The sequence below is a fragment of the Ictalurus punctatus genome, chromosome 9 (assembly GCF_001660625.3).
Source record: "Ictalurus punctatus breed USDA103 chromosome 9, Coco_2.0, whole genome shotgun sequence".
Classification (NCBI taxonomy): Eukaryota; Metazoa; Chordata; class Actinopteri; order Siluriformes; family Ictaluridae; genus Ictalurus; species Ictalurus punctatus.
In genome coordinates, this window is record NC_030424.2 from 6,705,702 (window position 1) to 6,727,212 (window position 21,511).

The 21,511-nt window shown below is 38.1% G+C and overlaps 1 protein-coding gene across 1 annotated transcript in view; it reads left to right on the top strand.

The window, feature by feature from the left end:
* The first annotated feature begins 510 nt into the window (after positions 1-510).
* Positions 511-21,511, top strand: part of LOC108261191 (ankyrin-3) — a 65,514-nt gene continuing 44,513 nt past the window's right edge. The window contains exon 1 of the mRNA XM_053682666.1: positions 511-611. Coding sequence (XP_053538641.1) covers positions 589-611 — 23 coding nt within the window. The 5' untranslated portion in view covers positions 511-588. The remainder of the gene's footprint in view (positions 612-21,511) is intronic.

A 21,511-nucleotide genomic window follows, 5' to 3' on the forward strand; every position in this document is an offset into this window, starting at 1 on the left:
TACACACAAGGTCTATGAGGTGTATCTAAAAATATTTAAATGCTGCACATAATTTACATTTATAGAACTTAGCAGACACTAGAAGCACTTTATAGTCTTTATCAAAAAAACATGTATTCATATATAGTTAACTGGTTCAGAGACTAAAAATGACTATTAAGCTAAAATTAATGCTAAGTTAAAATGAATGCATAGTACAGCATCACTTCAGTGATGAGTCAAAAAATTACTTACATTTCTATAGCAATGTTTTGTTATAAAACAAGTTTATATTTATTTGGGAAATTTATATCTCCAAGTTTTATGGCCATAGCTGAAACATTCTTCTACCAGCATCCTACTCCTCAATATGTCAGTATAGCCTAGTACAAAATCTGTCTGTGTTCATGTCTGCAATGCCTGCACGTGTGTGTGTGTGTGTGTGTGTGTGTGTGTGTGTACGTGTGTGTGTGTGTGTGTGTGTGTGTGTGTGTGTGTGTGTGTGTGTGTGACATATATTTCCAGCACCTTGCAGTGACCCGGGAACAGAATGAGTGTTTCAGGCAATATAGCTGGACCCCAGACACAGTGGACCATGCACAGAACACCATGTCCAGTCCCGTCCACTCAGGGTAAGAGAGAGAAACTGTCCTACATCAAGAGTCTAATTGAGATACACACATTTATTGAAATTAACATTGGATGCTCCCTGGGGGAAGAATATTCATCTAATGATCCTCCTTGTATTTAATATTTTGATTGTGTTGTCTGAGGTCTTCCATTATTCTGTCATTAAGATCAGTGAAAGTCTACTTTTGTGCAATAGATATTTTTCTGCATTGGTACCCACCCAAATGCCTACAAAGCCAGTTTGTAAATGTACTATATTTCAAAAACATTTTTTATTTTTATTTTATAAAGGATCCACATTTTTGGGTTTGTGTGGGGTATTTTTTTTTCTTTGCTTATTGTGAAAATAAATAAATAAATAAAAAAATTTACATGGTGAGTATATTTTGCTTCCTACACTATTTTTTTCTTCTCTTTTTCTCCTTTTCCCTTCCTCCCAGCTCCCTCCATATGACTCCAGGTGAAACTGTATCCTCTTGTCATCTTTTCTTTTCCCTGTCATGAGATCAAGACAAAGACAGATGCAAATACAGTTTGAAATTTTATTACAGGGGCTGACAAACAAATCCAAAACAGTGTACAAAAACATTATCCAAAAACAGGCAGCGTTCAGGCGATCGACAAACATCAATACTTGGGCAAAACCCAAAATCATAAACAAGATACAGAACAAAGTCATAACCAGAATAAAAATACATGGAGATAAAGGCTTGGTAAGTTCAAGTAGATACACACAGAGCATTACTTTGTAATGCGAGTGTGGAACTGGAGTCCTTATATACTGTGTCCAGGTGTACGTGATTAGAATTCAGGCAAATGTGAATGTGATAAAGTCCATGGGTTTTGGGAAGTGTAGTCCATGGTGGCCATATTTGTATGCTGCAGTGTGCTCTGGGAAACAGAGCTTCTCATTGATTCCTGTGTTGACCTGACACTTCCAGTGTTGACCCAAACTTTCACTGTTGTCCACCTGTCAGAGATCAGTTCAATTCAGTTTTATTTGTATAGTGCTTTTAATAACAGACATTGCCCCAAAGCAGCTTTACAGAAATATATAAATTCAGGATATAGATTTTAAATGTACGAATGTATCCCTAATGAGCAAGCCAGAGGCAACGGAAAAACTCCCTGAGACGCTATGACGAAGAACCCTTGAGAGGAACCCATCCTCATCTGGGTGACAACGGATTCTGCAATTATAAATAAATAAAGCCCTTCTACAAATGTGCTAACAATATATGGTCAAATAGTGTAAATGTGTTACCAGGAAAATTCATTACAGTTTTTACATGAAGTCTTTTGCTGAACTTATCCACTGTTCAATGATGGAGACTTGAGTGCAAAACTGTTTGTCGCAATTGCAGTCCTAGCCGTCACAGCAAAACTGTTCATATGAATTGAGGTCCAAAGATATCTTAATGGTTTTTAAGTGGAACCATCCTCAGTAATCTCAATGATCTTTAGGCTGCACCATGTGGGGCCATCCTCAGCAGCAGCATGTGACTTCCAATTGATGAGAACTCCAGCCAGAAGTAGGGCATCAAGATGGACCAGGCAGGTCTGGGTAGCAGAAGGGGTCAGGATCACTGGTATCTGAGGAGTATCATGTGTATCTCGACAGAAAGAGAGGGAAAGTGAAGGAGAGATTATTAGGTATGCTTATTGTCCCATAATGGTTAAGGACAATGTACTTTACATGAGTGCAAGCAGGGACTCTGGCAAGACTAGCTATGACAGCATAACTAAAAGGTAGAGCCAGAAGGTAACACAGACATGAGGGCGTCCTGGGACATAAGGTAGCCAGCCACTCCACCTTCAACAAACCTAGGGTGAATGCAGAGAGTGTGTGTGTGTGTGTGTGTGTGGGGGGGGGCTGTTCCATAAATGTGGTGCTTTGTAAGAGAAAGTGCTTCCCCCTGCTGTAGGCTATTCAAGGTATCAACAAATAGCCTGCACCTTCTGATCGTAGTAGGTGTGGCGGATTGTAAAAGACCTAAAGTTTGCTCAGATACTATACCATTTAGTGCTTTATAGGTCAATAGTACTATTTTATAATCAATACAAAATTTCACTGGGAGCCAACGCAGTGTGGATACGATAGGGGTGATGTGGTCATATCTTCTGGTTCTAGTAAAGACTCTTGCAGCTGCATTCTGGACTAACTTGAGCTTGTACCTACTGGAACATACAGACAGTAAGGCATTACAATAATCCAACCTAGAGGTGACAAAAGCACAAATTTTTCTGCATCATGTAGTGACATTATATTCTTATCTTAGCAATATTTCTGAGATTAAAGAGGGCTAATAATAATATAATAATATTTACGTCAAATGAAAGACTGGAGTCAGTAATTACACCAAGGTCTTTTACTGCTGCAAATGATGAAACAGAAAGGCCATCCAGTGTTACTATGTAAACAGAAAGCGTACTTCTAGCTGCATGTGGTCCTAATATAAGTACTTCTGTCTTGTCAGAATTAAGTAGGAAGGAAATTGGAAGTTAAGGAAGGAAGTTAATAAGCATCCAGTGTCTAATGTCCTTTACATGTTCCTTAATTTTATTAAGCTGGTGTCTGTCATCTGGCTTTGCTGAAACATGTCATCAGCAAACGGTGGATGCTAAATCCATGTTTACAAATAATTTGACCCAGAGGTAGCATATATAAAGAAAAATTCAGTGGGCCTAAAACAGAACCTTGCAGAACACAAAACTTTACCTCATTATGCATAGAGAAGTCACCATTTACATCTAAGATCTGATAACGGTCAGTCAAATACGACCTGAGCCAGGAGAGGGCCATTCCCTTAATGCCAACAATGTTTTCTAGTCTACCAAGAAGAATAGTATGATCAATGTTATCAAAAGCTGCACTAAGGTCAAGCAACACAAGCAAGGAGACAAAACCCTGATCAGAGCCCAGTAGTAGATCATTTACCACTTTAACCAGCGCTGTCTCTGTACTAGCATGAGGCCTAAATTCTGACTAATACATTTCATGAATGTTATTCCTATGTAGGTATGACCATAGCTTCTGTACTACAGCTACAGAGATTTGATATTGGCCTGCTATAGACAATTGACAGGGGTCGAGGTCAGGTTTTTAAATCAGGGGTTTTATAACTGCTATTTTCAATGATTTAGGTACATAGCCAGTGCTAAAGAAGACTTTATTATTTTTAGAAGGGGTTTGATTACTTCTGGAATCTGTTTGAAGAAACGTGTAGATAAGGGATCTAGTATACAAGTTGATCATTTTGATGAAGAAATGAATGAAATTAGTTCAGTCTCTCAAAGGGGAATGAAATAATCTATCCGTTGATCAAATATTGTTATATAATTATTCACAGGGTTAGTTATAAAACTGTCTGGCTTTAAATTCATAGGCTGAATTTTTTTGTCTAATATTTGCAAATTTGCCAGGGAAAAAATTTATGAAATCATTGCTGCTATATAATGATTGTATGCAGGTTTCTATGGTGGTTTTATTCCTAGTTAATTTTGCTACAGTATTAAAGTTCCCCAGTTATGCTTTTTCAGATATTACCTTTCGTGTAGTTTGTTATATAGCTGTTTGTGAATGTAAAAAGTCTGCAAAGTTTAAAAAATCAAAGTGCACGACAAATGGAGTTATTGTCTCCCAAAAGAAAGAACCGATTCTGAACAGCCTGAAACGAATCGTCAGTAATTCCAGACTTACTACCTGCACAAACCTATGTAGGTTTGTAATTTAAAAAAAAACAAAAAAAACACCTCTCGTTTCATTGTCTGCTCACGAACAACATGTACTTTAGCCCACCCTCAAACACTACAGTTGTAGTTGAGTCCTGAAAGTGTTAGGTTCCTTTTGTCACCATGTCTAAAGACGTTGTTTTCTGCGCTGCAAAAGCAATAACATCTCATCTTCAATGCATGTCAAACTGCATACGAATTTTTCACTGAGAAACATCCTGTTCTCTTCGTGCTTGCGATGGTGGTTAGGGTTGATCTTCCAATGTATTTACAATCGGACTCAGGCTCAAATTGATAAGGTAAAACCAACGACATTATTTCTGAGCTGAAATTCAGATATAGTAATGGTCTTTTCCTTTCCAACCCACGTGGGAGACCAATCACAACAGACTAGGACATCTGACTAATCAGAGCAGAATAGGTTCTCTGAGAGGAGGAGTTTAGAGTGAACGGACCCTTGAGCAAGTCGTTTATGACACTGAGAAAAAGAGGTGATGCTGCATTGTAAATTTTGAGAAAATTAAAGTGTTTTTTGACCTTGGGTGCAATTAAACCTATTGTATGAGACTTCTAAAACAAAATTAGGCACACTTAATACAGCAAATTAGGGCCCTTTAAATAAGAATCTAGGATTATTTCTGTTTGAAATACTACCAATTTGGTTTGACGCCATTTACGTTATACTTTTCAAGTGGTCTGTTTGTGGTCTGTGTGTGATCTTTATACCAGGGTGCTACCTTTTTCCCTCTAATTATTTTTCTTTTAAGTGGAGCTACTTCTACTTTTCTTTTAAGTGGCATGGAGATCCAGCCTTCTTTTCCTTTCTCTGCCTTTTTACTTTCTCTTCATATATTTCATTCTTGCCCTTTCTTTCCAATTATCTTTATTAAATTGTAATTCATCACCACAGTGCTGACAATCATTGCAATTTTTTGCCATTGTTCTGGGTTAGTATCTTCTAGTTCTCTCTCTCTCTCTCGTGCGCATGGACTGAGTGAGTGGGCGGAGTCGGCGTGGTAGTGAGTGAGTGAGTGTGTGCGGAGTGTGGTTGAGGCCACTGCTCCAAATTTCGCTTGTTCATTTTTCTATCTATTTTTTCTTCAGAAATACGATTTCCTTTTAGCTCTGTTTTCTGAGGGAGTCTTAATTTACTCTTGTTTGGTGTGTGTGTGTGTGTGTGTGTGTGTGTGTGTGTGTGTGTGTTTGTGTTTGTGTGTGATTTTTCCCGCTGGCCTGGGCGGCTGTTTCCGTGGTTGGGAGCATGGCTGCCTCAGGTACAGGGAAGTATGATTCCCTTACGCGGCGGCATGCTATAAAAGTAACCACTACCGCCAGTGTTGAGGAGGTTAGTCTGGCCGTGGGGGAGAGTGTTGGATACGACAACATTCTGTCTGAGGCCTGTATGAATAGTGCCGTCGTGTTGTTTCTGAAAACGGTGGAGTTGGCAAACGAAACGGTGGACAATGGAGTTGTGATTGATGATAGAGAGAGATAGTTTTTACATATTGTAACCTTAGTTTTGACAGGTATAGGTCAAAGGTCAAAAAGATACACATTCTAACTCTCTATATCTAGATCAAAGGTCATGATCATAAAAATATTTATAGTTATGTTAAATCTGGATCACATCCATTCGTTACCATACATGGTGCGGCCATGTGTTTTCCACCCCACACACGTTGCACACATGGTCTTTCTAACACTCTGTGGTAGGTCATAAAAATATATATAGTTATGTTAAATCTGGTTCACATCCATTCGTTACCATACCTGGTATGGCCATGTGTTTTCCACCCCACACACGTTGCACACATGGTCTTTCTAACACTCTGTGGTAGGTCATAAAAATATATATAGTTTTGTTAAATCTGGTTCACATCCATCCGTTACCATACCTGGTACGGCCATGTGTTTTCCACCCCACACACGTTGCACACATGGTCTTTCTAACACTCTGTGGTAGGTCATAAAAATATATATAGTTATGTTAAATCTGGATCACATCCATTCGTGACACAAACGTTACCATACCTGGTACAGCCATGTGTTTTCCACCCCTCACACATTGCACATGTTCTTTCTAACACTCTGAGGTAGGTCATAAAAATATATATAGTTATGTTAAATCGGGTTCCCATCTATTCCTGACACAAACATTACTAGTTATGTTAAATCGGGTTCCGATCCATTCCTGACACAAATGTTACTATACATTGTACGGCCATGTGTATTACACAACCAAACAAAAATATGACACACACAAACACACTTTATTTTCACATTATTTAAAAGGAATTTAAGTGTTTTGTACTAAATTAACATGATTATGAACACAAGTTGTTAAGTTGACAATCATTTTTAAAATGACGTTTTTCCATTTAGATTGTCTACAGTAGAATGCAGTCTTTTAAACCAGAAAAAATGACTGCCTTTAAGTTTTATAACAATAGTAAGTAAAATCCAGTGTGATTTACATTACAAATCTCATACGTAACATCTCTGCAGGATTTATAGACGTTAAAGCACTGAATGAAATGAGCAATATAGACAAAAAATAAACACTCTGTGTCTACTACTTTTATCTCTCTCATAGAACTATCCACAGTCCAAAGGCTGTGGAGCTAGAAGGCTACGTGTGCGAATGACAAAATTTTTTTAAAAATAAAATAAAAAATGTATCAATACATGAAATTAGATTACACAATGTAGTTGAGGTTTACATGAATAAGCAGAAATGTAATCATGCTTATCTTTCCTATAGCACAAATGAAAAGCCCTCTCTAGATGAGCAGATTTGTCAAATGAAATTTTCTCCTTCTTATCCACTGCTACGGTAAACTAAAGAGTAGATATTCAAATTACACTGCTAAATATGACTAGCATTAGCTACGTGTAGTAGTGCAAAATAGTCCATCAAATGTATTAGCAGGTGTAGCCTATACACGAGTCCACTGCTGGTCATATCACTATTGAGAACATGCCCCCAAATTCATTGCTTTAGTAGAATTTAATGGTAAGTGAAATGATAATCACATTGTAATGTCCTTAGTATTTGTTCAATCTACAGGTCCTCTAACACTCTGTTAAATGAATAAATGTAAATGTACTACAACGTAAATTTAGTTTTAAATCAATTAATTCAGAAATTACACACAATGTTAAGTTGATGTAATTATCAACATTATTATGTCAACACAACTCATCAAAATAATGTGTACAACTTTAAATATTTAATTAATTCAATAAATAAGAATTTTTATCTTGCAACCCCACATTAAATTTAGGTTGTGGGAGTTTGTTTTGTATCGCTCCGCTGTTAGAAAATACATGATGGTTGAATGTGAACATAAATGAGCAGAATGTAAGCTTGTGAAATAAATGAAACTTTATTGATTGCACTTTTTGAGAAAATGGCATGACTTTGAATAAAAATTTACTGAAATAAATACTCTAAAACATTGATATACCCGAAGAAATGTAAAAAAAAAAAAAAAAATGAAAAAAAAAGTTTTTACATACCTTCTAAATAGGTCCCTTTAGGAGGTAAACGTTTTAAAGACGGTGTTTTATAAGAAACGCGCGTATTACATGCCTTCTAAACCTAACCCTTTAGGATGTAAAATGTTTAAAGTGCTGCTTAAAAGAATCGAGAGTTTTGTTTAAACTAGAAGACACATTTTCCGGGCAATCTGAAGTGTGTGTATATGTGGGGGTGTGCGTGTGTGTGTGGGTGTGTTAGAGAGAGAGAGAGAGAGAGAGAGAGAGAGAGAGAGAGAGAGAGTCATGTGTTTCCTGGGGTTTGCTGACCAGAATACTTACATATGCTTGTTTATTACATATGCATAACTATTGTTATGCTACATACACATGCTTGTTTATGTTAATGAATTAAGGGACGAGTCGTGTGTTTCAGGGTTTAACGATCCCTACCAATGTGTACATTTGTGGTTTAAGTGAATCTTTGTTTCTGAAATTACTTCTGTGGTAATTATCAGTTTGTGTAACTAATCTATCAGAAAATACTAGACCTGGTGACTGAATGTGGTAGATGTATTAGAATTTTGGACATGTTATGCATGTGTAGCTCCCTATGTGTATGATCTATGTGTAATGCTTCTGTCAAGAAATGAACAGACTGAGGTTTGTGAAATAATTGAACTCTTTATTGGCTACGTTGTTGAGAAAAACATTGTGATGTGTAAAACATTTCTACAGTCCTTCAACGCTGTATGATGTCGTTGTTTTCTTTTACTGAAAGAAAGGTCAAAACCATCGGTGTAATTCGTTGTGGAGACTGAAGTGACAATATGTCTGAAGAAAATGAAAATATGTATTACATATCCTACCTTCTAACCAGGTTATTTTAAGGGTGAAAAAAACTTTTTTTTTAAAGACGGTGTTTTAAAAGAATCGTGCATTTTGTTTAAACTATAAACAAGATTTCAGAAAATGGTTCGCCAACGAGGATACTTACACAGAACTATCGCTAAATACATAAGCTTTTGCTATGCTTTGACATCCCATGTCCCAGCAGTACATTTATGACCTCTGGTGACCATGTGGGTGTGCGGGGATGGGTGTGTGAGAGAGAGAGACACAGGTGTTCTTTTTTGGGAGTTTTGCTGACCAGAATTCTTACAAATGTGTTTGTTAACGAATTAAAGGGAGTCGTGTGTCTCAGTGTTAAAATAATGGTTAAGACGTCGTAGTTAAAACACAGAAGAAACTCTGCAACTATCTGTTACAATGTCTGGTCCGAGAAATCCTAATACCCTTAGAAGATTGCTGTGTATTCACCAACAAGAGGACCTGTTGAAATGAGAGAGGACCTGACTTTTGCTCCAAAAAAAAAAAAAATAAATAAAAAAAACCAAGAGGTTAGTTTGACAATTTATTAATGAAGGTAATGTAAAGACGTTGTTTAAGCCTGAGTAGGGCGTCAACAACTCCAAAGATCGTGTCTTAAGTCCGAGGTTTTAGTTAGGAGGTAGAAAAACATTTAAAGATGATGTTTTAAAAGAAACAAGTGTTTCATCCTTAATGGTAAAAAAGAAAAATGGTTGTACTCCAATATAAAATAAAACGGCGGAGACACACTGAGTACATTTCTGTTCCACAGTCTATAAGGATCCCCAAACTTCACGTAGTGTGAAAAATATATACACCCTCTGTGACTACGTTACTTAAGGTTTAAACATTTTAATTTTGTGATGGCAGCAAGACAAAACGGTTGTGCATTTGGTATCTGGTGATTTTAGAATTAGGCCCCAAATGTCAAATATGTTTTGTGTATGGTTTCATCAGGCAAAGATCCCGATGGTATGGAAAGAGTATACAAGAGTAATTGGGGTGATCTAATGCTTAGGACTTGTACAGTATTTCAACTCGGGAACGTCCCACCATGGCGTTCAGAGAGGCATTATCTAAGGTACATGTATATATAATATAGATCAGATCACCAGTCTGTCTTTACCCACTCCTGATCTGGGGTTTGGGGGGGGGATAACGGTTCGGGGGGTGGGTGGGATGGGAATAACTGTTCAGGCATATTTCCAACAGAACAGAATATTAGACATTTAGTGTAAACTAGTGTAAAAAAAAAAAATCTCTGAAATATTTCAGTGAAAATAGTGGTCCATATTTAATGCATTATATTAGAAATGATAGTACAGTCTTTGTTGATCAGTTACCAACTCATACTTTATAATAATTTGTTTAGGAGCATCTGAATCTGGCAAATAACTTTTATTGCATTTAGGCATACAATAAAAGTTAATAAAAAATTAGGAAGAAATGACTTGTGCACTACTGCTGCGGATATTAAGTCAAACCTTTTTGTTCAAACTTCAACATGACCCATAGAGAAGCAGAAACTTATGGCACCTTATGAATACCATGTGAAGGATTACGTTGACTCGTCCCTTACATTTACCAAGACATGTCCTTGTGCAGGATCACCTTTACACCAGCATTGATCCCTTCTTCTCCCATTTCAACGTATAAGAAAAGGCAAAAAGTAATATAAGATGTATAAGAATATATTTATAAAATATAACACATTATGAGGAAGAAACATAAAATATTATTTAACAAGGTCTGCCGTTCAGCCCTCTTAACTGTAAGAGCATCATCACTATTGTACAGCAGTTGGGGAACAGTAGATAGCTTTCAGATGTCAGATATAAAACAACTTTTTGAGTCACAGTGCCAAACTACTGGTATTATATTTGGATCCTTCTTTTTCAGCATGAAGGACCGGCATTTATTTAATAGACAGATGGTACAGCCATATACTTGGTCAGAGGATTTAGGAATTTCTTTGAGAAAGGTTCATTGTTTTTGTTCTTTTATCATAGCTTCAGTTTGGTATACTTACTTTGGTTAGTGACTTAAACTGTTTTATTAGGTATTGACAGATTTCATTAACAGGGAACGATGATAGGTGAAGATTAAGTTGGTATGCATGTACAAAATAAAACTGTCTATATGTATATTTGTCTGCTATGTATCTGTTTAAACACTGCTGTAATGGCGATATAAAGAGAGAGAGATACCCATATACTAATTCATAGAACCCCTTTCCACCTTTTCAAGTTCGTTATACATTTTTCTTTTAAAGCATCGTGTTCAGACATTGCAAATCATCAGTCTGAAGGTTAAGGGTTACTTAGATTTTTGCTTCTTCAGCATCAAAAAAAAGTCTAAACATTAATCTTATTATTAAACTCAGAAACAATATAACTGTCTGGTTGTGATCATAATAAAAGGCAACGTGAAAGGTGACTTAATTCCCAATGAGATTTCTCTATGTTCTATATGACCTTTCTACAGTATATGCCATTAAGTCCTAGTTTCCAGCCATCATTACAGCACGGGAGAGGAAATCTCGTTTATCAGATGTGTCATGTACGTCTAGACAATCTGATAACAAACTACACACACAACATTTATGTTGAGAAAATTCAGATTGATCTTTCTTCCCAAATAACATTGGATCAGATCCATAGTTTACAGCATCTGTCCCACACGTATTTAATCTGTATTACGAGTACTGAACAAGTTAGAGGAGGAGAAAATGTAGATTTACTGTTCATTGGAACTTTATTGTTTATTTAGATCTGTCTTGATTCATTTTCATATTCAAATTTAAAAAAAAAATACATTTTATTATTACATCATAAAAAGTCTAATATCTATTAAATACCAAAACACCTGTGTCTCTCTCTCTCACACACCCATCCCCGCACACCCACATGGTCACCAGAGGTCATAAATGTACTGCTGGGACATGGGATGTCAAAGCATAGCAAAAGCTTATGTATTTAGCGATAGTTCTGTGTAAGTATCCTCGTTGGCGAGCCATTTTCTGAAATCTTGTTTATAGTTTAAACAAAATGCACGACTCTTTTAAAACACCGTCTTTAAAAAAAAAGTTTTTTTCACCCTTAAAATAACCTGGTTAGAAGGTAGGATATGTAATACATATTTTCATTTTCTTCAGAGATATTGTCACTTCAGTCTCCACAACGAATAACACCGATGGTTTTGACCTTTCTTTCAGTAAAAGAGAACAACGACATCATACAGCGTTGAAGGACTGTAGAAATGTTTTACACATCACAGTGTTTTTCTCAACAACGTAGCCAATAAATAGTTCAATTATTTCACAAACCTCAGTCTGTTCATTTCTTGACAGAAGGATTACACATAGATCATACACATAGGGAGCTACACATGCATAACATGTCCAAAATTCTAATACATCTACCACATTCAGTCACCAGGTCTAGTATTTTCTGATAGATTAGTTACACAACCTGATAATTACCACAGAAGTAATTTCAGAAACAAAGATTCACTTAAACCACAAATGTACACATTGGTAGGGATCGTTAAACCCTGAAACACACGACTCGTCCCTTAATTCATTAACATAAACACACTGTAAGCATTCTGGTCAGCAAACCCCAGGAAACACATTACTCTCTCTCTCACTCACTCTCTCTCTCTCTCTCTCTCTCTCTCTCTCTCTCTCTCTCTCTCTCTCTCTCTCTCTCTCTCTCTCTCTCGCTCTCTCTCTAACACACCCACACACACACACGCACATCCCCACACCCACATACACACACACTTCAGATGTGTAGGACACTGTGTATAGGCCTACAAGACATTGCCCGGAAAATGTGTCTTCTAGTTTAAACAAAACTCTCGATTCTTTTAAGCAGCACTTTAAACATTTTACATCCTAAAGGGTTAGGTTTAGAAGGCATGTAATACGTGCGTTTCTTATAAAACACCGTCTTTAAAACGTTTACCTCCTAAAGGGACCTATTTAGAAGGTATGTAAAAACTTAGAGTATTTATTTCAGTAAATTTTTATTCAAAGTCATGCCATTTTCTCAAAAAGTGCAATCAATAAAGTTTCATTTATTTCACAAGCTTACATTCTGCTCATTTATGTTCACATTCAACCATCATGTATTTTCTAACAGTGGAGCGATACAAAACAAACCCCCACAATCTAAATTTAATGTGGGGTTGCAAGATAAAAATTCTTATTTATTGAATTAATTAAATATTTAAAGTTGTACACATTATTTTGATGAGTTATGTTGACATAATAATGTTCACAATTTCATCAACTTAACATTGTGTGTAATTTCTGAATTAATTGATTTAAAACTAAATTTACGTTGTAGTACATTTACATTTATTCATTTAACAGAGTGTTAGAGGACCTGTAGACTGAACAAATACTAAGGACATTACAATGTGATTATCATTTCACTTACCATTAAATTCTACTAAAGCAATGAATTTGGGGGCATGTTCTCAATAGTGATATGACCAGCAGTGGACTCGTGTATAGGCTACACCTGCTAATACATTTGATGGACTATTTTGCACTACTACACGTAGCTAATGCTAGTCATATTTAGCAGTGTAATTTGAATATCTACTCTTTAGTTTACCGTAGCAGTGGATAAGAAGGAAAAAATTTCATTTGACAAATCTGCTCATCTAGAGAGGGCTTTTCATTTGTGCTACAGGAAAGATAAGCATTACATTTCTGCTTATTCATGTAAACCTCAACTACATTGTGTAATCTAATTTCATGTATTGATACATTTTTTATTTTATTTTAAAAAAAATTTTGTCATTCGCACACGTAGCCTTCTAGCTCCACAGCCTTTGGACTGTGGATAGTTCTATGAGAGAGATAAAAGTAGTAGACACAGAGTGTTTATTTTTTGTCTATATTGCTCATTTCATTCAGTGCTTTAACGTCTATAAATCCTGCAGAGATGTTACGTATGAGATTTGTAATGTAAATCACACTGGATTTTACTTACTATTGTTATAAAACTTAAAGGCAGTCATTTTTTCTGGTTTAAAAGACTGCATTCTACTGCAGACAATCTAAATGGAAAAACGTCATTTTAAAAATGATTGTCAACTTGTGTTCATAATCATGTTAATTTAGTACAAAACGCTTAAATTCCTTTTAAATAATGTGAAAATAAAGTGTGTTTGTGTGTGTCATATTTTTGTTTGGATGTGTAATACACATGGCCGTACCATGTATAGTAACATTTGTGTCAGGAATGGATCGGAACCCGATTTAACAAAACTATATATATTTTTATGACCTACCTGAGTGTTAGAAAGAACATGTGCAATGTGTGTGGGGTGGAAAACATATGGCCGTACCAGGTATGGTAACGTTTGTGTCATGAATGGATGTGATCCAGATTTAACATAACTATATATATTTTTATGACCTACCACAGAGTGTTAGAAAGACCATGTGTGCAACGTGTGTGGGGTGGAAAACACATGGCCGTACCATGTATGGTAACGAATGGATGTGAACCAGATTTAACATAACTATAAATTTTTTTATGATCATGACCTTTGATCTAGATATAGAGAGTTAGAATGTGTATCTTTTTGACCTTTGACCTATACCTGTCAAAACTAAGGTTACAATATATACAAACTATCTCTCTCTGATGATGTGTTTCACTTAGTGCTTCCTTTATCAACCCCGTCTAAAAAAGTCATCCTGTCTAATGTTTCTCCTTTTATTAAGGATGAGGTTCTGTCACAAACTTTATCCCGCTATGGAAAATTGGTCTCTCAGATCAAGAAGATAACGATTACAAGTAAATCCCCTCGTGTAAAACATATCCTGTCTTTCAGACAGTTTGTGTACATGGTTATGAAAGATAATAATGATCTGGATCTGACAATGTAAAGGTGGAAGATTTTAATTATGTCATTTTCGCTACTACTACTACTATGAAGTGTTTTGGGTGCGGTTTATCTGGTGCGGGCCTGTCCGGAAAAACGTGTGAATCCCGAAAATGGTAATAATGCTAATGAGGCCGCTGGTAACGAGGTTACTGCTGGAGAGGGCGTTAGGGTGGATGGGGCCCACACACCGGGAGAGGGAGCTGCAGTACCTTCTCAGGTGGAGACACCTGAAGCTGGCCCCTCTCACCAGGGTGTCTGTGCTAAACCAGGTGAAGAAGAGAAGGCTGAGAGTGAGCCTGATTTATGTGATAAGGATACACAGGACAGTACGGTGTGACTAGATAGTGTTGATCTGTCCCTTGCTGATGAAGTTGCGGATGAAAGCTCTCATATGGACACGGAAGAGAATGTGTTCAAGATGCCCCAGAGAAAGAGACGGAGAAACCGTCCTCATGCACAGGCTAAGAGGAAAGATGTTCTAGAGGAGTTGAATTTTGTGGAGGTAGAGAGTGAGAGCGAAGCGTCTGACTGTAGTATTACATGTAGTGTAAATCTAAGTGGCTTTTCGAGCCATGAATATAGTGTGGACGACATCGAGGCTTTTCTGAAAAAAACTAAACATGCTAGGAATGTGAGGATTGACGAGTTTTTTTCGAGATGTGGAACAATTCGTTAGAAAAACAAGGGGGTTAATGGGAGAAGGGGGTTTCACTGATCAGGAGGGATACCGTCTAAAGAAAATCCTTACAAAAGTCAATGTAATGTTAGACTATAATGATAGTGATAGTCAATCCTAGACATTATGTACATAAATCTATTATTTTTCCTCATATTTATGAGTGAGTTTCGAATTGCGTCGTTGAATTTAAATGGGACAAGGGAAAGAAATAAAAGATTTTTGTTATTTAAAACGGTAAAGCAAAAGAAAATTGATGTAATCTTTGCTCAGGAAACCCACACAGATGCCAATAATGCTGCTGACGGCCAGGGAGTTTAAAGGGTTATCCTTTTTAAGTCATAAGACATCTACCAGTGGGGGAGTAGCTATTTTATTTTCCCATAATTTTATTCCCTGTTCTTATCAAGTTGATGAAATTATAAAGGGTCAACTGTTAAAGGTTAGAGCACAATATGAGAATAGGTGGGTTGTTTTTGTTTGTGTTTATGCCCCGACTGCAGCCATGAATGAATGAATGAATGCCTTTTATTGTCACTATACACATGTACAATGAAATTAAGAGCCACTCCTTTTTTTGTTCCGTGCCAACATGTACATAGAATAAACAAGAAGAATAAACAGATAAATAAGATAAATAAACAAGATATTGGGGCGGATGGGGGAGGTACTATGAAATGCAGACACTTTTGAGACACTATATACATATGCTGTGAACTCAGTACATGTATGTGTTTAGAATGGTAATAGCTTTTGGGAAAAAAACTATTCTTAAATCTATTAGTCCTTGTTTTGATGCACCTGTAACGTCTCCCTGAGGGCAACAGATTGAACAGATCAAAGCCAGGGTGAGAACTGTCCTCAATGATGGTTTTTCCTCTGCTGAGGCAACGGGAGGTGTAAATATCCATCAGGGAGGGGAGAGGGCAGCCAATGATCTTCTGTGCTGCTCTTACTACTCTCTGAAGCCTCTCCCTGTCTGCTGCGGTGCAACTACCGTATCACACCGTGATACAGTATGTCAGCAGGCTCTCGACGGACGAGCGGTAGAAGATCAGCAGCAGATTGGAGTCCAGATTGTACTTCCTGAGAACCCTCAGGAAGTGTAGCCGCGTTTGAGCCTTCTTGATAACCGCTGTGATGTTGTCCGTCCAGGAGATGTCTGCAGAGATAAGGACGCCAAGAAACTGGAAGATGTGGACCCTCTCCACACACTCACCATTAATGAAAAGGGGGGCCAGCTCAGTGTTGTGCTTCCTGAAGTCTACAATGAGTTCCTTGGTTTTCTTGGTGTTTAGAGCCAGATTGTTCTTTGAACACCAGGCTGCCAAGTTTAGGACCTCCTCTCTGTAGGCTACCTCATCTCCTTTTGAGATGAGTCCGACCATTGTGGTGTCGTCAGCAAGCTTGATGATAAGATTATTGTTGTGGACTGGACTACAGTTGTATTTGTAGAGACAGTACAGGAGGGGGCTCAACACACAGCCCTGTGGAGAACCTGTGCTCAACGTGCGAGTGGAGGGGAGGTGGGGTCCGAGTCTCACTGTCTGAGACCGGTTGGTGAGAAAGTCCTTTATCCAGGCACATGTGAGGCGGGGGAGGCCAAGGGTGACCAATTTCATGATGAGAATGTCCAGAATTATTGTATTAAAAGCCGAACTGTAATCCACAAAAAGCATCCGGACGTAGCTCTGTTGCTGCTCTAGATGTCTCAACACGTAGTGGACAGCTACGGCGATAACATCCTCTGTGGACCTGTTTGCGCGATAAGCAAACTGATAAGGATCGAAGTCTGGGGGGAGGTAGTCCTTGATGTGCTGAAGAACCAATCTCTCAAAGCACTTCATGATAACTGGAGTGAGGGCCACAGGACGATAATCATTCAGGCTAGTGGTGGGCGACTTCTTTGGCACTGGGATGATTATGGCTGATTTTAGGCAGGCCGGGATGACTGCTTGGGCCAGGGAGAGATTGAAGATTCTGGTAAAGATGTGGGCAAGCTGGTGGGCACATGATCTGAGCACCTTACCAGGTACATCGTCTGGGCCAGTAGCTTTCCTGGGGTTCACTGCCAGAAACTGCCATTGAAAGATTGTTATTTTTACGAACCTTAGATAATGTCCTGAAGAATTGTGAATCTGATGATTTTTTAATTCTAGGGGGGGATTTTAATTGTACAGAACTGGGTATAGACAGGAATGATGTAGAGCCCCATATGCCATCACGTAGAAGGCTAGTCGAGTTAATGAATTCCTGTGACCTTGTGGACATTTAGAGAAATTCACCACATGCAAAAGCAGTATACCTGGGTGCACTCCTATAATACTATGCTCTTTATGGCCAGATTGGAGAAATTTTATGGTTTTAAACACCAGTTAAGTGCTTTTAGAAGTGTAATTATACCAGTAGGATTTACGGACCATTGTATGGTTCTCTCTAAGTAGTTATATCATACACTTTCTGTCAAACTGTCAATCAAAGTGTTGTGTGTGATAATTTATGACCCTCTGTGCTTCCCTGACTGGCGGGGTGGTGAGGGGGGTAACCCTATGGAGTATATCAGCTGGTCAATCTGGCTCCTTTGTTTCTGGGGGTGTTGTGGAGAGGTGTGTGTTGGGGGGAATAGCCCCCCTCCTAACAAAAGGTGTTTATGTTAATGAGTTTGGTTTTTGGTGGGGTGAAATACGTCTGAAAAGAAATAATGTTAAATGTTGGAGATAATGTGCCACAAACCCTGGCACCAAGGATTCCATATAATCCGGGGCATACACTCCTTCATCTATGAACAACAAAACACAGAATGTGACCATATAGGGCCATGATCTGTTAAACCAGAAAAGTATCAGAAGTCCAGATAAGACTAATGAGTTCATTGTCATGACTTTTTGCATGGCATGTATTTCCATATTTTCATCATAGGCTGTGGAATTATATCTCGGAGTACTCTGAACAAGATTTTACATACAACTAGTTTTAAACAACCACAATAGTCTGGGATTTGTGTATTAGACCTGTACCTGAGCATTTTGCTTATAAATATATACTCTCTATCTGAAAACATTCAAACCCCTGTCAGAAATTAAGCTTAATTTTCAGACATTAATGCTAGTGTACAATACATCTAATGTATTAATGTATGGAGTTAAGTTTTTTCTTCATATGATGTGTATGTGATGTAATTGGGTTGTATGTAAAATCTTGTTCAGAGTACTCCGAGATATAATTCCAGAGCATGTGAGTGTTTATTTTAAATGGAGGCACAATGCCTAGGGAATCGGTCATCAATTTCTTCTGAAGTCATCTGTGGAAGAAATAGCCTTAACATGAGCTTCATTTCTTAATTGAAGGTGAATTTAATCATAGATATAATCTAAATAGGTAATGTGTTTTTATTTTCCTTACTCCGGAACTGCCTGATCTTTGAAGATTTGACATGTTTGACGTGCTTTTCAACTAGGGTGCCGGTGGAGCGCATGGTGAAGGTCCATGTTCCTACATTCATACGTTATGTTAGATGCCAGACTCTCCTAGGTTGAAGGTACTTCATAAAAAATCATAATGAAATGAATTTTTAAAAAAATCTGAATATGAAAATGAATCAAGACAGATCCAAATAAACAATAAAGTTCCAATGAACAATAAAGCTACACGTTCTCTTCCTCTAACTTGTTCGGTACTCGTAATACAGATTAAATACGTGTGGGCAGATGATGTAAACGTCAATGTATGGATGCACCGTCAAAATTCTTTTTTAATTTGGAAAAAAAGAATGGTCAAAATGAGATGATACATGGCCTGTTTTCTGATGATGGGACACTTTTATTGGACCATAGAGAAATTCGAAAGAGAGCAGTCGGTTTCTACAAGGAACTGTACTGCTAAGTGTGAAATCTCCAACGAACAGGCCCAACTGTACTACTAAGTGTGAAATCTCCAACGAACAGGCCCATGATAACGTCTTTTTGAAGGATCTCCCTCAGGTGTCAAAGGAAACACATGCAAACCTCGGAGGGGTGTTGACCCTAGAGGAACTGCTACAAACCCTCCAGGGTATGGAGAGTGGCAAGGCATCGATGGTCTACCGGCTGACTTTTATAAGTCTTTTTGGCCTGAAATGGGTGTTGACCTACTGGAGGTACTGGGTGACAGTTTAGTCACAGGGCGGCTGCCACTCAGTTGTCGCAGGGCAGTATTGACTCTGTTGCCCAAAAAAGGAGATCTACACGACATAAAATCATGGAGACCTGTTTCAGTACTCTGTGTGGAATATCGACTGCTCTCTAAGGTATTGTCAAACCGACGTAGTATAGTCATGGAAGAGGTGATCCTTCCAGACCTACTGTGTGCCGGGTAGATTTATTCATGATAACATTTCGTTCGTTAAGGATGTCGTAGAAGTCGGAAGGATTTTTAATTTGGAATGTGGTTTGGTTTTAATTGACCAGTAAAAGGCTTTCGACAGGGTTGAGCATACCTACTTATGGAACGTTTTGACTGCTTTTGGTTTTAATTCGGATTTTATCGATAAAATAAGAGTTCTGTCCCGGGACAGTGAGAGCATACTGAAGATTAATGGTGACTTGTGTGCTCCTTTTAAAGTTCAAAGGGGAATATGACAAGGATGCCCGCTATCAGGCATGTTGTATTCCCTTGCAATTGAACCTCTTTTAGCAAAACTGAGAACAGAACTGCAAGGTATTTGGAATTCCAAAGTGTGAGGGTGTTTTTAAACTATCAGCATATGCTGATGATGTGGCGATACTTGTTGGCAGCCAGAGGGATGTTGATACGATGTTGAAGATCACTGACAAATTTAGAATTGTTTCTTCTGCCAAGGTAAACTGGGAGAAAAGTGTGGCGTTTTTAATCGGGAGATGGTTAGGCGGCGTCCCAAGCCTCCCAGACCGCTTATTATGGTGTAGAGATGGTTTTAAGTATTTGGTGGTGTTTTTAGGAGATGAAGGGTTTATGGGGAAAAACTTCGAAGGGACTGTTGAGAAGGTAAAGGGTCGTTTGGAGAAGTGGAATTTTTTTGTTAAAAAAGGACACTTTTTTTGTGTGTCCTAAAGGACACTTTAGGGGGCGTGTGCTTCTAATCAACAACCTGGTAGCATCATCCCTCTGGCATAGGCTTGCGTGCATCGACCCCCCAATACATGTTTTATCTAAAATCCAGTCAATTTTGGTTAATTTTTTTTGGGACAATCTACACTGGGTTCCACAGAGTGTTCTGTTTCTCCCCAAGGATGAAGGGGGACATGGGCTGGTACACCTGCAGAGCAGGACTGCAGCCTTTCGGTTACAGTTTGTGCAAAGGCTGCTACATGGACCTGTAAATGCAAACTGGAAGGCTGTAGCATGTGCCATTTTACGGACACTTGAAGGGCTGGATTTACATAAACCTCTTTTCTGGATGGACCCGAAAAAGATGGACATCAGGAAACTTCCTGTTTCTTACCGTAATGTTTTTAAAGTGTGGGAACTTTTAACAGTGCAGAGAGTATAATGCTCAAGTTCTCTCTATTGGCTGCTGCAGGAGCCAGTCATAAATGGTTCCATTTTAGATGTATCTCAGAGAAAGCCGTTTCCTGCGCTTACGGAGGGGTTCCGCAGGGCTGGAGTCGTCACTCTGGGTGACCTACTGACCTTAGCAGGACCGGAGTTTGGGAATGCAGTGGCAGTTGCTGGACACATAAAGATGAGGTCAGTCCGTGTAGTCAGAAAGTTCCTTGTGGAATGGAGGTCCCTGTTGACTGAAGAGGTCTTGAAAATGCTGGAGGAATATTCCAGAGGGCTAAGTAGTCCCAATGACCAAGATCCTTTTCTGGATTTTAGAGTCTCGGCAAATGTACATGAGTGCTCAGGTGTTTTAAATCTGAAAAGCTAAGTTTTGTGGGCCCCAACTTACCATCTGGGACCGAACTGTACAAAATTTGTGTACCATCTCTAAATAAAAAATTTCTGGACAAAAGATTCAACACACCTTGGCATTCTGTTCTACAAATAAAGGAACATGTAAAGCCACAATGGAGAGCCTTGTACAAGTCACCATTAACAAAAAAGTGTGGGGATTTACAATGGAGGATTTTGCATGGTGCAGTGGCTGTTAATTCTTTTATTTGTGTTTTAAACCCTGATGTGAGTTATGAATGTCCTGTCTGTGCCATGACAGAATCTGTTTTTCACATGTTTATGCACTGTGTAAGATTGAAGCCTCTTTTTTTTATTTTTTTTTTT